Source organism: Rhinopithecus roxellana, chromosome 17 (assembly GCF_007565055.1).
Source record: "Rhinopithecus roxellana isolate Shanxi Qingling chromosome 17, ASM756505v1, whole genome shotgun sequence".
Lineage (NCBI taxonomy): Eukaryota > Metazoa > Chordata > Mammalia > Primates > Cercopithecidae > Rhinopithecus > Rhinopithecus roxellana.
Window position 1 is genome coordinate 37459668 of NC_044565.1, and position 15945 is coordinate 37475612.

Here is a 15945-nt window from a genome sequence, read left to right on the forward strand (position 1 = left end):
CAGAAAATAGTGAGTGCCTCCACATCTGTCCCAAGTGCATTTTTTTGTAAGTACAAAGATAGTGATAATATAAAAAATATATAAATACATTATGTAGAAACAGTACATTTTCATAAAAGGGACAATGGAATAACATTTAAATGCCAAACTAAAAGAGTATTAAAGGTCTGGACAACTTTATTGAAAGTTTCACGTTTCAGATTTTTGCCATAAATACATAAGAAACTATTTTAGTTAAAATTACTGATGTAGCTTATCCAAAAAAATAGAGATGATTTTGATACTATTTATTATGGATTTATGATACATATTATTATGTCAAACAGAACTGAAAGTATTCCACATATCATCTCACCCTTTCTTATGATACCAAGTGGTTAAATGTGTTGTTTAACATAGAAACTTTCAAATAAAAAAGACTTGAACTTCATAACTTATGAAATGTGAAAACATGAAGCCCTAAACTGCTTCCTCTCAGTATTTACCTTTACATCTGCACGTGTTTTATTTGTGACTTCCATGACAAATTCACAGCGTTTTCCATTGGGTGGGTTCATTAGATGATTAAGAATATACAGATCCACTGTGGCACCCAGATTATCTATGTTAGACACAAAAATATATTCTTTGCCTTCTCCTATAAAGGTATCAAGCAAACCAGAGTTGTAGAAACTGGCGTAAATATCACCATGACCTGGAGGGTACCAAGCTTCTGTATTTTCCCCTGAGTAAGACACATCCTTTGCTACAGGAAGTAAAGATTCTTTATTAATCCTCGGGTACCTTAAAAAAAAAAAAAAAAAGTTCTTTTTCAATATTGACCCTGTAGAGCATTTCAGACCTTTAAATAAAATAATGCATTAAAGTTAAATAAAATTTCACTTCTTTTCAGAGTCTTATCAATAATTACAGGTGAATCCATTTAAGAAAATCTCTCAGTATCTGTGTTGTCCAAAATCTGTTTTCTAGATGGTGATAGCTGCTGCAAAAACATGTCTCTATGGTTATAAAGACGGGAGGACCCATTATATTTTAAAAATATTAATGTTTTATGACTCTCCAAGATGAGGGATATATCAAATAAATTTTCTCAAACCTATATAGTTGTAGGATTGTTCTTTTCCCTGAAAATCTATCTGGGAAAAACTGCCCATTCTTACAAACGGCTATATTGAGGGGTGGATCTCTTTCTTTCCCAGAAAATAAGCACCAGGTTAGCATTCCAAGATGTCTGCTTCCCACCACTAGTGAGAAAGGTAAAGCTGGTGATGGGGCAAGAGGAAAACAGGAGCTAGCACTGCAACAGACGGAAGACCAGAAAATAAAGGCAAAACATCTGCGAAGTAAAAAAAAAAAAAAGTAACCATGGGAAATAGATCTTAAAAACAACCAAACAAACTAATGGTACAACTGTAGAAATGTCCCTTTTTTATTTTTATTTTATTTTTGAGATAGGGTCTTGCTCTGTTGCCTGGGCTGGAGTACAGTAGCATAAACATGTCTCACTACAGCCTCGACCTCCTGGGCTCAAGTGATACTCCCACCTCAGCCTCCCAAGTAGCTGGGGCTACAAGGGCACACCATCAATGCTAATTTTTAAATTTTTTTCGTAGAGACGACGTCTCATTATGTTGCCTAGGCTAGTCTCAAACTCCTAGGCTCAAGCAATCCTCCTGCTTTGGCTTTCCAAAGTGTTGGAATTACAGGCATAAGCCAGCACACCCAGCCTCGAAATATCCCTTCTGTACAAGTTCATGTGGACTGATGTCCATCCCTTAAATGGAAGTCTTATTTCTCCAGTTTCCTGGCCTTCAGTCACAACTCATCATCTGAATTTACTTTTTACTCACTATTCCTCAAAAATTTTCTCCAGAATTTATTAAATTACCCCAAGCCCATAAAAGATGTTGAAGAAATTCCTTTCCATAGGAAAAGTTATCAATAATGTAGGAATATAAAAAGATTTTCACAGACCCACCTGGAGACCAAATATGCTCTCAGAAAGCAAATGCTTAAGCTATCCCCAAATATTCTGGACATGGAACAGAGTCTCAAGCAGATTGAATTTTAAGAACTGGAAGTTAGAGAACCAGAGTGATTATAACAATCACATATCAACAAATGCTTAGCTTTTATGGGCATCAAACACTTGTGAACATCAATATTTGGTGCCTTTACATCTTGAGACTGCTCTGTTATAAACAAGATAAAGAAGTCCTTTCCCAGGAGTAACACACCCAGAGTTAATTTTTTACTCATTGTACCTGCTTTGATTGAAAGTGTAGATTTTCACACGACAATGATTGTACTTCTGTAGTATTTTTTTGGTATCTTCATCCGTGTTAAAAGAGTTCATTAAAACAAGAGGAACATCTGTATTGTAGGTTTTATTCAAATGCTAGGGAGGAAAATGACAATTAGATTACCCAGACTCACTTTTCTTTTGCTCAAATATGCAAAATTAATTCTTAAGGGTTACATCACAAAATGTCCAAAACATCATCTGTACGTATCCAAATATACAGATTTGACATAAAACTGCTCAGCACAAGCCAGACATTTTGCTAAGCAATTCACCATGCACTTGCTCATTAAATCACCACCCTCTGAGATAGAAACTACTGTCTGTATTTTACGGATGACTAAACTAAGGCCCAGATAGGTGATGGGTCTGGCAATGGCAGAGGCAGGACCCCCACCTTCCCACCCCAGGCAGTTTGAGTCTGGAGCTTGTGTACAGCTACAGTGCTCTGTGGCCTTACTGGGTAGGCAAGTGCTGATTAAGCATTTACTCTATGTTAACATCTCTGTAGGAATGAAAGTACAAATGTGACAAAGACATGGCTCCCTACTCTCAAAATTAATGATGAAAAATTTTGAATCACACCCCAACTGAAATCTTTTCAACCTCAGAAGAGCTAAGAGGCAACACAGAGTGTGAAGAAAACAAGGTCTTAGAAGCCAGACTGCCCTATGTTAAAATTTTAATTCTGCACTTACTAACTAGCTTGGGAACCTCGGACAAGTAACCAACCTCCTTGTGCTTTGGTTTCCTCATTGGTAAAATGGGGATCACAGTACTTACCTCACAGAGTTGTTGAGAGGAACAAATGAGTAAATTCATATCAAGAGCTCAGAATAATACTTGGTGGACAATAAGTGCTGAATACATGTTAGCCACTGCTACAACTAGCCGTTAGGATTATAGTTGCCAGCACCATACTAGGCAATAGGATAAGGAGATGGCAAAAATAAGGCCACTGCCCCAGAAGAGCTTATGGTATACGATTAATGACTGTCGTAAGAGAGAAGCCAAGTACAGTTCTTAGCATGCAGGGCCTGCAGCCAAATACATAACATCTTCTCCACCCTCCCAAAAGGGTAAAGCAAGATCATCCCAGCCTTGATGAAGGCTGCCCCCAGAAAGAAAGTGGGTAGAAGGGTGGGATATCAAAAGAGAATCTCAACAGACCCAGAGATTTCAACAACCACAGGTGCTATTTAAGATCAAAAGCCTTTACATAACCTTAAGGATTTGCCCTTAAGAACACTAAACCTTTTTTCCACCAATAGAGACTAAAGATAGCAAGCTCTTTGGTTAGCTCAAATTCACATCTGCTACATTTTATAATATAACATTTATGATAACTTAAAAACTAAAAACTAGTTTAGTATCTCATGAGAAATGCTAAATGTTACTCACTTCAATTTGCTGAACAGTCAGATCCAGAAAAGTATTCTCATTCCTCACACCAATCAGACTTTTAGGGCCTTTGCAGCCCATGCTGGTTCCCAAACCACCATTGAGTTTCACCACCACTAGTTTGTTCAACACAGAAGATATATTATCAGGCAAGCCCCTGGCCTTTATCTTTTCATAGGGTTGAATCTGAAAGAAAAATAACATTGTAGGAGTAATTCAAACAGCTTTAAGGGACATTAAAACATATCAATCCCAGGGTTATTTCCATGCTTCCATAAAGAGTTTTGGTTTTTCTGTGGAAAATTTTAATCAACTTTTCTTTAATGTCATAGTCCCTTGTGGTTCAAAATCAAGTACTTTAACAGGCAACTTCCCTTGCACACAGTAGTTCAGTGGATCATTTACTTTACAAAGGAGTACGAGAAGGGGGAAAAAGTTGTAGGCCCCATATATTGTCTGGCTGGTAAGAACATCCAGATCTCTTGGAGTATCTTCAAATACTCAGAATTCCCAATTTGCATCAACATAGCAAATGATCAAGTCATTTATTTAGACTCATCAAGTCTAAATATTTCTGGTGTATTATGGCTCTACTTCAATTCTGGAGAACCAGATAAAAAATTACACATTATTCCTTTTACCATAGGAGGCAAATACCAAAACACACTTGTTCCTTGCCATTCTCCTCTATTCAGTCATAAGTTTGCCTTTCAAAGGAAGGTGGCATAGACTTTTTGTCAAGTATGCACAAGGACAGAATTCCTTCCTCAAGAATTTAACTTTCAGGTGTCACCATATAAAAGCCAATACTGGAAAATTAAGTGTTGTCACTGTTCTAAGAAATGCCCTGGAAGGGAGGGAAAGAGCAAGAGATGGGGCTGAAGAAAACCCCAACTCAATCTCCTCCCTAGCATCCTCATCTGTTTCTGTGAGCAGAGGGCCTTAATCTATAACTTCTCCCTTATAGGAAAGGAACAGGGACAACTTACAGTGGAGGCCCAGATTCTTTTATTCAAAGCAGAGGCACAAGCAAGTCTAAACATCTTACAGTAAGAAGGAAACCTTTCAGAAAGATCGCAATGTATTTTCTATCCATTTATGTGACATGTTTGCTGTTATTTTGTTTTAATGGAATAGGTCCTCAAACTGACTCTTCAGTTACATCATGGTGTAGGACAGCTAACACATAATGGACTGAAAAAAGTAAAACTACCCCATAAGTGCTTTGTGGACATTAGCTGTTATTTGTTCTGCTACTGTAGGAACGTGTGTGAGAGAGAGAGAGAGAGAAACGTGTAGGTGTGACTGGGAAAGAACTTGACAGGCTCACACTCTAGTGATCTAAGCATATGGAAGCAAAAATCTCTTTATGCTTGGTCAAAGGAGAGGAGAGGAGACAGGAGAGGAAGGGAGGGGAGGGGAAGGAAAGACCACTATGATGCAATGGCTGTAAGTAGTCGATTAATAGTTTAGAAGAGTCAGCAAATGGGACCAGGCCAAATGTTTTCCCATTATTTTGTAAAAGCCAAGAATTTCCATTTATCAGTTATTTTTCACTTCCTAGCAAGAACCTAATATTTACACAGGTCTCACAACGATGTGGAAATCAGTTGAAAATCACCAAAAACTCCTAGTTCTTATATTCATTTTAGGTTAAATTGTTAGTTCAGAGATAGTGTTACCTATTTATGTTTTGACTACACTTAAAAAAAAAAATAAGAGTACGTAGAAGCTATTTTCCACATGGTAGGACAGGCCTGTCTTCCAATTTTACCTAAAATTTTTAATTGTGATACATCACATGCATAAAAGTTTATAAAAGATATAAAATATACATATACAGTTGAAAGAATAACATTTTTAAAAAGGAACACTGCCATGCATCTGTCCCTAATCACATTCCTCTTCTACCCCTATGGTAACCATCATCTGGACTTCTATAGTTTTACCACCTATGTGTGTAACAATATTTTACGCCATTTTATTTGTCTCCAAACTTTAAAATAAATTGAATCATACTATAAAGTAAGACCCATCTTGTCATTACAATATCAGGAATTTCAGCAAGGCATACATATCACTGGGTTTGTTGTTGATATTTGAATATTCTATTTCAAATAGGGGTAAACATTATCTAGATGTAACTTGGAGTGAAAATTTTCATGTAACATCAATATTTTATCAAAGTATAAATGCTTATTATAAAAGTAAAAATGCTACAATAATTCTGAAAGCTATTAATTTTATGTATAACAATTAATGTTTTCAAACAATTCAATAAGTTGGAAAACAGAATGACAATAAACATAAAACTCAGTACATCAGATAGGTATCTTTAGGAAAATATCCTTCCCTTTTTGAGGGAACAAATATTTATACAAATTTAAATAATAACGTGAGGCAGAAAACTCTAGATTACATCTTAATTCGAATCTTTACAGAAATGTTTGGAATACTAACATTCATAGCATTAAACAAAGTGAGCTTTAGGAACCATGTTTAATTTTTAGCTATTTAATTTGATTTAGGACATAAGTCATCAAGAAAAAGTACTAACAGGAACTTTTTTTTACCTCCAGTGAAAATGAATTAAAAACCAAATGTCAACCTTGCTGCCTTAAAATTTCACCAGGAGAAAACAGAACTCCAAAATCATATGTATTCATGCTAAATCAGCTTTGATCCACACACCATAAATAACAGAAAGTTCTGGCTGGGTGCAAGGACTCACATCTGTAATCCCCGCACTTTGGGAGTCTGAGGCAGGAGGATCACTTAAAGCCCAGGAGTTTGAGAACAGCTTGGGCACTATGGTGAGACCTTGCCTCTACAAAAAACAATTTTTAATTACCTGAGCATGGTGGTGCATGCCTATAGTCCCAGGTACTCGGGAGGCTGGAGTGGGAGGACTGCTTGGGCCTGAGAGGCTATACAAATATATTAAAAGCACATAAAAATGATTTATATAGACTGCCAACCCTTTTAAGTAGGAGAAAACAAATTATTTGCCCAAGTTCTGAGTCCTAGGTACAAAGTTCCTTGTAGAAACATGTTACTGGAAAGTTTTATTATAAATTTTAGTTAATGAAATTAAATGTGCTGCTTTTCTTTCCTGTACTTAGTCATGGAGACATAATCAGAGTCTGTTTTAAGTGTGAAAGCACAATACAATGATCAATTCAACAATGCTAAAAACATATCTGATTGAAGAACTATTAAAGATAAAAGTGTTATGCAATTATCAGTGACAAATAGGGTGAGAGAATGATTTAGGAATCACCAACATTCAGTGTTTCACCCACACTTTTCACCTGCTGGCTATGAGCTCTCATCATTCTGCTTCAAAGAAAGGCTATCAGAGAACATTTGCTTATATGAGATGTTCACACAAGATGGAACGGCAGTTATTACATTTTATATAGGCTGTCTGCACAAAAAAATAGTCCCAAAATTATGCTTTGGAAGCAACAAAACCAACACAGCAGGACTTACTAACAACAGTTCAATTACCAGAACCTGCTAAGAAGTAACCAACTTATGTGTCCTAAGCATGCAGACTTCTTACAAGATACGCTGTGAAGATCTTCCACTCATTCTGTTTTACAGAAAATGTAAAAATGTATGTTTATGCAATGAAAACTGATATTCAGAGACACACTTGTCAAGAGAGCCATTACTCCATCGTCACATTTCTAGATCCAAAATCTAAGATCTCAAGTGATTGTGGGGAGGAACAAGTGCATGCTGAAATATTTTTGAAAACACACACAAAATAAGGTAATATAAATGAGAAAGTATTCAGAAATTATCTGTCAACATGCACAAAACTTCAGTTTGTGAGATAACTTCAAGGAAATGGCATCATTGCCATAAATTAATGAAATTTACAAGCTCAGGATACTGAGAGGACAGAGCTTCACTTCAGTCAGTTACTATTAGAGAGGAAGGAAAACTTAACATCATGGCATCTATATCATAATCAGCACATTCACTACTAGCAAAAATAGTTGGAAAATATCTTGCTCCTCCAACAACCTCTGTTGACCAAAGTAAGTCCATTTACTGTTACAGATGTGCATTATGGTGACCGCAACGCAATCTACCAGATAACCATGCTGATGAACTATTGTTCTTGCACTGTAACATCAACATGTTAAAGCTTGGTTACTAAATTTCTAAATAGAACTGTAACAACTGCAATTTCTTTGTTATCCCAAAAACTTACTCTATGATGGTGATCTAGATTCTCAGCCTCATATTGATTTTAACACTAGGACATCTGGCCTTCAGCCAAAAGGTATACTAAATATACTTCTAGTTTTAACTCAAATATCCCCAAGGTTGGCATCTTAAGAAACTGAGTTTGAATTTAAAATGTGATTCTGAATACTGTTCAAATATTTGGTATAAAATAAAATGAGCTGATCCACGGACAACATTCAGAATTCAAAAACCAAGTTAATAAAGACTTTTGGGAACAGGTCCTGGCAACTCACCATATAAAGACTTATTTACCATTCAAGTAAGTGCCAGATTTCTCTGTGATGTGTTGTATTTATAACCTTGCATGCTAAGTTAAGGGGGCAGAAAGTCACCCCACCTCTCAAAATGTCAAGGAACCATGGTTCTTTATGTGGTGCTTTCAACAATACCTTCTTGTCTTGCTACATCCAACCCTTAAAAGCAGCTAATTAAATGTAGGTCCTGCTGAGGAATTTGTTAACCACAGAGGACTCTCAGAATAACTGTGGAAAGGAAAGAAGTAACAGGGTATGAAGACAGGATAAATATTTAAAGTGGTCAAGATAATGTTACTGTTGGAAGCCTCCAGGGGAGGTCTTTCACTGATGTTCCCTGACGTACCCAGCCCCTACCCACCACCACCCCTCAACAGACACAGAGGTGTGCACAAAGGCACTAGTCATTCAATTCCAGGAAGCCAGGACACTTTTTGTCTAAAGCTTATTACATGTTAAATTTGGTGGTAAGCACAGCTTTCCATCACACAAATCACCCTATATCAGCAGAGGTGCTCTTTCTTGGTGACACTGTCCACACTCTCTACCAGGCACCTAACCAAGCAGTCCCACAGAGCTTTGTTCAGTTCAACAACCCAAGGGGCTATGTGTTAGAAAATTGCTTTGCAACAGCTGAAGTCACAGAGGACACACCTAGTCACAGTGACAAGTTTTAGGCCTGCCTTCCACTTTCCCTACTTAGCTCCCCCAGGAGAATGCACAAAGACATTTACTCAAGCAAAGATGGCTAGTATTCAGAGACAATCAGGGAGCATCACATACTGCTGGATACAGCCTCAACGTTACTCTGACTGAATCACTTTAGTCAGTCACTAGTGCAATCTTTGTGCTCTCAATCCTAATCACCCTGTTTCTCTCTTTCCCAAAACATGAATAAAATTCAGTGTTCTAAGACCTCTACTGCAACTAAACAGACAGGAGGGAAAACTCCACAGGTGAGGTGGGGCGAACCGCATAAGGCTCCTGGCAAAAGGTCCAGAGGAGGCCAGGCCACTCATGTTCTCCTCTCACTGGTGGAAAAGAATTGGCCAAATAGCTAACATCCTCTGGGGAATAAGTGAAAGAAAGTAATTGGCAATCTACTGAAGAACATGCTCTCAACGACATTCAGCCCTCTAGGATGTCAATGTAGTTTTTCTGCAGAAACTGGAATGAGAATTTTAAAAAGATCTTTTTAAAACTATCTACCATGATCTGTACCTTGCCAAGTTTGTTCACAACTTAGTTTCCAGTTAGAAGAAAAGCCAAATTCATCACACAGTCATAGACACACTGTTCCCATTAGTAACAGGATAACCCAGTTCTTGGTAGCATATTTGTGCTATTTCTGGAGACACTGCCAAACACCCAAAGCAAGCTAACAGTACCTGCCCTGTATGCTTCACAAGGGTATGATTATTGCAATCTGAAAGAATTTTTTTTCAACAAAAGCAAGTTTGCTTGAAGGGAAATGAGCTGTGTAAACAGTTAACAAATTAGGAATGCCACTCCATATGTACAGAAAATGTTCCAAGAACACTGGCTTATTCACTAAACCCTTACTGCACAGGGTTTGTGTGCCAAATTCTGTGCTAGTCACTTTCATGTACTATTTCACATTTCTAAAGGTAATCATCAAAATCTAGATCATTTGCAAGATCCTACAAATTTACTTTATAACAGAAAAGTCATACCTAGAATATTGTTTTTGTCCGGTTGTGTTGCCATAAAGGAATCCCTGAGGCTGGGTGGTTTATAAAAAAAAGAGGTTTATTTGGTGCACAGTTCTGCAAGCTGTACAAGAAAGAAGCCTGGTGTCAGTCAGCATCTGCTTCTGGTGCGCACCTCCAGAATCTTCCACTCATAGTGGAAAGCAGAGGGGAGCTGGTTTGTAGAGATCACATGGTGGGAAGCAAGAGAAAAGGGAGGGAGATGCCAGGCTTTTTTTTTTTTTTTTTAAACAATCAGCTCTTACTATAACTAATGGAGAACTCATTCATCACCACAAGGACAGCACCAAGCCATGCATGAGGGATCCGTTCCCATGACCCAAACACCTCTCACTTTGCTAAGTTGCTAAATCCTATCAATAACATCAGTACTTCTTATCTGCACTCGCAGATACATGTGACACAACAGACCACTCTCTAAACCTTGAAGTACTCTATTCCCCTTGACCTATGAAACACCATACTCTATTTTCCTCCTCTTTCTGCCTGCTCCTTGAAAATCTCATTCTAAGTAGACCTCCTCTTCTACACAATCAGCTTCAATTACTCCTGTCTCTATGGCAACATAACATACTCGGCTGCAAAGACAGAAGCCTGCTCATATGTGATCAATGACCAAGTCCTGTCAGTCTCATGACCTGTGTTACTGCAGTGGTCTCTATGATCCTTTACTTCTTTCCAACCCACCCTCCATCTCTCAAGTGGCAATCTTTTAAAAAAAGAATTTGGCATGTTTCCCTTATTGCATCATTCACAAAATAAAGCACTGGTACGGCATGGCAGAGATTATTAGCTGCCTACCCCAACATCATTTTTTTCCCTTTCACTTTAGAACCCTGACTTTCAGCTGGGCACACTGCCATCCAAAATAAAAGACTCAATTTCCAGTCTCCCTTGCAGCTATTTGTGCCAAAGTTCTGGTCAACATAATTAACTAGAAGTGAATTAAAAGATTTTCAGGAAGTCTCTGTGAAAGGGCAGGGTCTGTGCCATCTTCCTTCTTCCTGCTGTTTGGACTAGAGGCATGATGAATAGTGTTCATTCTGGTGGCCATCTGGACCAAGAGGAGATACTCTAAGGATGGCAGAGCAGCCAGACAGAGAAGCCCAAGTTTCTGATGACCACATAATTGTCCTACCAACTGTGGATTGCCTCTCTCCAGATCTATTGTATTATTCTGGGTTTCTCTATTCTATGTAGCTGAATCTAATCCTAACTAGAAGACAGAGTTTGCAAGGTCCTTAATGATTTGACCTTTTTTACCTTCCACTCTTTCTTCTCCTACTACCCCTAACATGCTGCTCCAGGAACATGGAGCACTGGGTTCTCTAACATACCACATCTCTTGCTTGTAAGGCCTTGCACTTTTTCCCCTCACACAACTTCACCAACTACTTTATCTTTCTCCTCCACATCTCAGCTAAGACTGGCAATTTACAGGTTTTATGAGTCAACAGGTACTTGTGAAGATAAAAAAATGGACCCTCTTTCAGACTAGTTCACCACCCCCCAAAAAATAAAATGTTTGCTTACAATTTACTTCACTACATTGGAAATTTCATTCACAGAATATAAAATTAATCTTAGTAAGAGAAGTCATTTATTTCCCAGTGAAAATTAATGTGCAAATAGAGTAAAAAATAAACTTTACCTCTCTCCAAACTAAGTTTCAATGAGAAGGCTTCTGTTTGGCTTGAATAAGAAGTTGATGCTGTGATGTGGTTTGAGATTATTACATGCATACCATCTTTAACTGCCATTTCATTTTGACTTTTCTTTTTGATGGTCACAAGTGCCGAAAACCCTAATGCGCTCAAAAGCAAGTTCCCACAACTTTTGTTCTGTTAGTTGTATGCAGCCTGTGCTACAAACACCAGAATTCTCTAAGACTCTGAGAACTGAGTGATTCATGTGTGTCCTATTTCTTTGAAAGTCAATAGGGTCATCTTTGCAGAAGTCTGCATCATTCATGCAGGATTGCACCATCCTGGATGTAAGGCTCACAGATGCAGAAGGTGAAATTGCAGTAATATGTGGAGCTCACTCTCCTCTGCAGCAGGACCAGAAGTAGTGCTGGCTAGCATCATAGACACTCTACTGGCATACAGAGCATCAACACCTTGTCCAGCAAGTTTTGCATGTTATCATTTAAAAAACAGTTTCAGAAGAGGTTCGTAAATCTTTTTTTTTTTTTTTTTTTTTTTTTTTTGAGGGCACTGGCACACAATAGCTGGCTGTACTGAGAAATGTCTGAAATTGCAAGGACATGCTGAAGGGAAATTATGTAGTTGCTGTTTCCTCCATGACCCGATTCAATAAACTACATCAATTCCAACATGAATTATATCATTTGACAAAAAGCCTCTTTTAAAATTGAATGAGGCATTAAAGTATAGTAACTGAGAGAGAACACAGGCTTTAATGCCAGGCTACCTGGGTTTCTTAGAATCCACCACTTATTCTGGCAAATTATTTAACCACTCTAAGTCTTTTTCATTTACTTCATTAATTTGCTATGAAGATAAATGAGATAATGCATATAAAGTGATTAGCAAAGTGCCTGGCCCCACAGTAAGTACGCAAATGTTGGCTGGTATTATTATTGCTTCACTGATTGAGACACACTCCCTTCACCCCTACCCAACATTTTAACATTTCTGAAAACAAGATCCACCATATAACCAACAGGTTCTTACAATTAGTTGGTTGATTTATTTTCTTTTTTAGTGGTACATAAAAGGTGTAACTTAAAAACAATGGCCCAAATTTGATGAAATACCGTATTGAATTTCTAGGTTTCAAGTCATGAACTAGCTGAATGATCTCCCAGACATGGGCTTCAGCCAAAGTTTCTCTCCAGTCATGTGTAGCCTGAGGATATTAAGACAGAGGTCAACGAACTATGGGTCTGAGAGAGCTGCCACTTGTTTTCATAAAGTTTTATTGGAACATAGTTTACATAGAGTCTACGGCTATTTTCATGCTACTATGGCTGAATTGAGTAATCATCCCCAGATTGTATGGCCTATAAAACCTAAAATATTTACTATCTGCCCCTTACAGAAAAGGTTTGCCAACCCCTGGTTTAAGAAAGTCTTCTGGGAAAAACCCAAGTTTTGATAGTATTTCTCCCTTTTCAAACCATGCTGCTTCTCCTAAAATAGCACCATACTGCCTGAGATGCCTCAGGATGGCCAGAGAAAAGAGGGTCTCTCTAAGGCTATATGTTGGCTTCATGCTTCCCCTGGCAAGAACACTGCCATATAAACAACCCCCTAGGGCTTTTGTATGTTCTCAGATTTCCCCAGGAGAGCAAAACCAGTAATATGTAATTGGTAACAGAAATCAGGCAATTTTCAAAACAACAGAAAGAAAACTTGAGATTTAAAAAGGTTTTTGTGGCTGTGCACAGTGGCTCACGCCTGTAAACCCAGCACATTGGGAGGCGAAGGTGGGCGGATCACCTAAGGTCAGGAGTTCAAGACCAGCCTGGCCAACATAGCGAAAACCTGTCTCTACTAAAAGTACAAAAATTAGCCGGGCATGGTGGCAGCCGCCTGTAATCCCAGCTACTCAGGAGGCTGAGGCAGGAAAACTGCTTGAACCCGGGAGGCGGAGGTTACAGTGAGCCGAGATGGCGCCACTGCACTTTAGCCTGGGCAGTAAAAGCAAGGAGGAAAAAAAAAAGGCTTTTGTCCACTTGTGAGTCATCTAAAGTAATCAAATTCATAGAGACAGAAACCAGAATGGCACTTGCCAGGGGATTAGGGGAGGGGGAGTAGAAGGGAATGGGGAACTGTTCATTCTTTAATGCTTCCGAGTCGCAGTTTCACAAGATGAAAAAGTTCTGAAGATTGGTTGCAAAATAATACAAATATACTTAACACTGAAGGATACATTTTAAAATAATTAAGATAGTAAATTTTATGTTATATGTATCTTACAATTTAAAATTTAATTAAAAAATATTTTGTGTAAGTGTGTATGTGCAGTCACACATGCATGCCCCATCAAGGACCAAAAGGCAAAAGTATCACTTCCTTTAGAAGCCATTTGTGACCCTCATCCCTAGTAGTGAATCTGGTGCAGCTCCTGGCTTCAGGCACTACCACCTCCTATCACAGCAATTCTTACAGTCTCCAAACTGTCTGCTAAGTTCTCTGACTGTTATACGACCTTAAACTCCATAAGGGTAGTAACTGCCACTTGATACTCCCCACCATATTCATCACCTTTAACTAATGGGTTAGCTCCCCAGTGTTGGCAGCACTCAAACATTTGTGAATAAGTGAATAAATGAATGAAACAAACAGCTATTAATTAATGAAATCTGTTATCTGAAAATTATTCCTTGTCCTACTTTTAAATCTTTAGTTTAAAACAAAAGTGGTTTGATCACTGATTAGAAACCAGATTACAACCACCTACTACTTTAATTCAAAAAATAAAATACTGGATCAACAGATATTATATACAAGTTTGATGAAAGAAAACCTAAATAGAAAACTTTGCTTTGCATAAGAAATTTTATAGGTCACAAAACTAGTACAGGAATTACAAAGCAATCCCTCTGTAATAAACAAATAGAATGAACAATCACATATTACAAGCCTGGAAAAGTAAATTTCCTAAGAAAGTTTTTTGTCTTCTACCACTTATAATTTATAAGCAAATTATCAAATCAAGTACATATTTTTATTTTCCCAGCTATTAACTCCCATATATTTGGGGTTTTTAAAAATTAATTTTAGGGCCATGCGTGGTGGCTAACACCTGTAACCCCAGCACTTTGGGAGGCCAAGGCAGGTGGATCATGAGGTCAGGAGATCGAGACCATCCTGCTAACACGGTGAAACCCCATCTCTACTAAAAATACAAAAAATTAGCTGGGTGTAGTGGCAGGCGCCTGTACTCCCAGCTACTCGGGAGGCTGAGGCAGGAGAATGGCGTGAACTCGGGAGGCGGAGCTTGCAGTGAGCCGAGATCGCGCCATTACACTCCAGCCTGGGCAACAGAGCAAGAGCAAGTCAACGAACGAGAAAAATAACCAGTTAATATCATAATGACAGGATCAAGTTCACACATAACAATATTAACCTTAAATGTAAATGGACTAAATGCTCCAATTAAAAGACACAGACTGGCAAACTGGATAAAGAGTCAAGACCCATCAGTCTGCTGTATTCAGGAGACCCATCTCACATGCAGAGACATACATAGGCTCAAAATAAAGGGATGGAGGAAGATCTACCAAGCAAATGGAGAACAAAAAAAAGCAGGGGTTGCAATCCTAGTCTCTGATAAAACAGACTTTAAACCATCAAAGATCAAAAGAGACAAAGAAGGCCATTACATAATGGTAAAGGGATCAATTCAACAGGAAGAGCTAACTCTCCTAAATATATATGCACCCAATACAGGAGCACCCAGATTCATAAAGCAAGTCCTTAGAGACTTACAAAGAGACTTAGACTCCCATACAATAATAATGGGAGACTTCAACACTCCACTGTCAACATTAGACAGATCAACGAGACAGAAAGTTAACAAGGATATCCAGGAATTGAACTCATCTCTGCAGCAAGCGGACCTAATAGACATCTATAGAACTCTCCACCCCAAATCAACAGAATATACATTCTTCTCAGCACCACATCGCACTTATTCCAAAATTGACCACATAATTGGAAGTAAAGCACTCCTCAGCAAATGTAAAAGAACAGAAATTATAACAAACTGTCTCTCAGACCACAGTGCAATCAAACTAGAACTCAGGACTAAGAAACTCAATCAAAACCGCTCAACTACATGGAAACTGAACAACCTGCTCCTGAATGACTACTGGGTACATAACGAAATGAAAGCAGAAATAAAGATGTTCTTTGAAACCAATGAGAACAAAGATACAACATACCAGAATCTCTGGGACACATTTAAAGCAGTGTGTAGAGGGAAATTTATAGCACTAAATGCCCACAAGAGAAAGCAGGAAAGA

At 38.2% G+C, this 15945-nt stretch overlaps 1 protein-coding gene across 3 annotated transcripts in view; it reads right to left on the reverse strand.

The window, feature by feature from the left end:
- UGP2 (UDP-glucose pyrophosphorylase 2) overlaps positions 1-15945 on the reverse strand; it is a 60722-nt gene that overhangs the window by 5255 nt on the left and 39522 nt on the right. For all 3 annotated transcript variants that reach the window (XM_010381665.2, XM_010381664.2, XM_010381666.2), the window contains exons 4-6: positions 3704-3889; positions 2265-2398; positions 486-783 (exon numbers count right to left, since the gene is read on the reverse strand). In XM_010381665.2, coding sequence (XP_010379967.1) covers positions 486-783; positions 2265-2398; positions 3704-3889 — 618 coding nt within the window. The remainder of the gene's footprint in view (positions 1-485; positions 784-2264; positions 2399-3703; positions 3890-15945) is intronic.